General features: G+C 62.7%; 1 protein-coding gene across 1 annotated transcript in view; it reads left to right on the plus strand.

The window, feature by feature from the left end:
• Window positions 1-6: 6 nt before the first annotated feature.
• The window catches only part of RAX2 (retina and anterior neural fold homeobox 2), a 2,443-nt gene continuing 1,781 nt past the window's right edge, over window positions 7-668 (plus strand). Inside the window, exon 1 of the mRNA XM_006754067.2 lies at window positions 7-418. Within this exon, the coding sequence (XP_006754130.1) occupies window positions 203-418 (216 nt within the window). The 5' untranslated portion in view covers window positions 7-202. The remainder of the gene's footprint in view (window positions 419-668) is intronic.

A 668-nucleotide genomic window follows, 5' to 3' on the forward strand; every position in this document is an offset into this window, starting at 1 on the left:
GGAAGTGCAGACAGAGGGAGAAAATGAGATCATCTGAAACCGATAGAATGGATTGAGGACACTGTGAGGGAAGAGCCCCTTCACCTCATGCTCCACACCCAGCAGGTACTGGGGGGTCCCCTGCCCTCCCAACTGGCAGTTGCTCCTGCGGCCTCACCATCTTCTGTCCTGCTGTACCACCGGGAGGCGGCGAGGAGGAGCCATGTTCCTGAGCCCTGGTGAGGGGCCTGCGGCTGAGGGTGGGGGGCCGGCCCCCTGTGAGGAGGCCCCCAGGAAGCAGCACCGGAGGAACCGCACCACCTTCACCACGTACCAGCTGCACCAGCTGGAGCGGGCGTTCGAGGCCTCCCACTACCCGGACATTTACAGCCGCGAGGAGCTGGCAGCCAAGGTGCACCTGCCGGAGGTGCGGGTGCAGGTGGGGGCACCCCTCAATGACCCAGGGAGGGAGCCAGAGCCGATAGGGGCCCTCCCAGTGCACGGGATGCCACCCAGAGGAGGGGATTTGGGCCTGGGGCTATGACGTCTGAGTAGGAGTTTGCCAGCTAGAAAGGAGAAAGGGCATCTCTCTAGGCATCTAAACAGCATGCGCAAGGATGTGCAGGGTTAAGTTAGAAGCTTTCCCGTTGAGGGGGGGAGGGGGGTGGAAGGCAAGCCGGAAAACGAAG

Source organism: Myotis davidii, unplaced genomic scaffold (genome assembly GCF_000327345.1).
Source record: "Myotis davidii unplaced genomic scaffold, ASM32734v1 scaffold551, whole genome shotgun sequence".
Taxonomy (NCBI): domain Eukaryota; kingdom Metazoa; phylum Chordata; class Mammalia; order Chiroptera; family Vespertilionidae; genus Myotis; species Myotis davidii.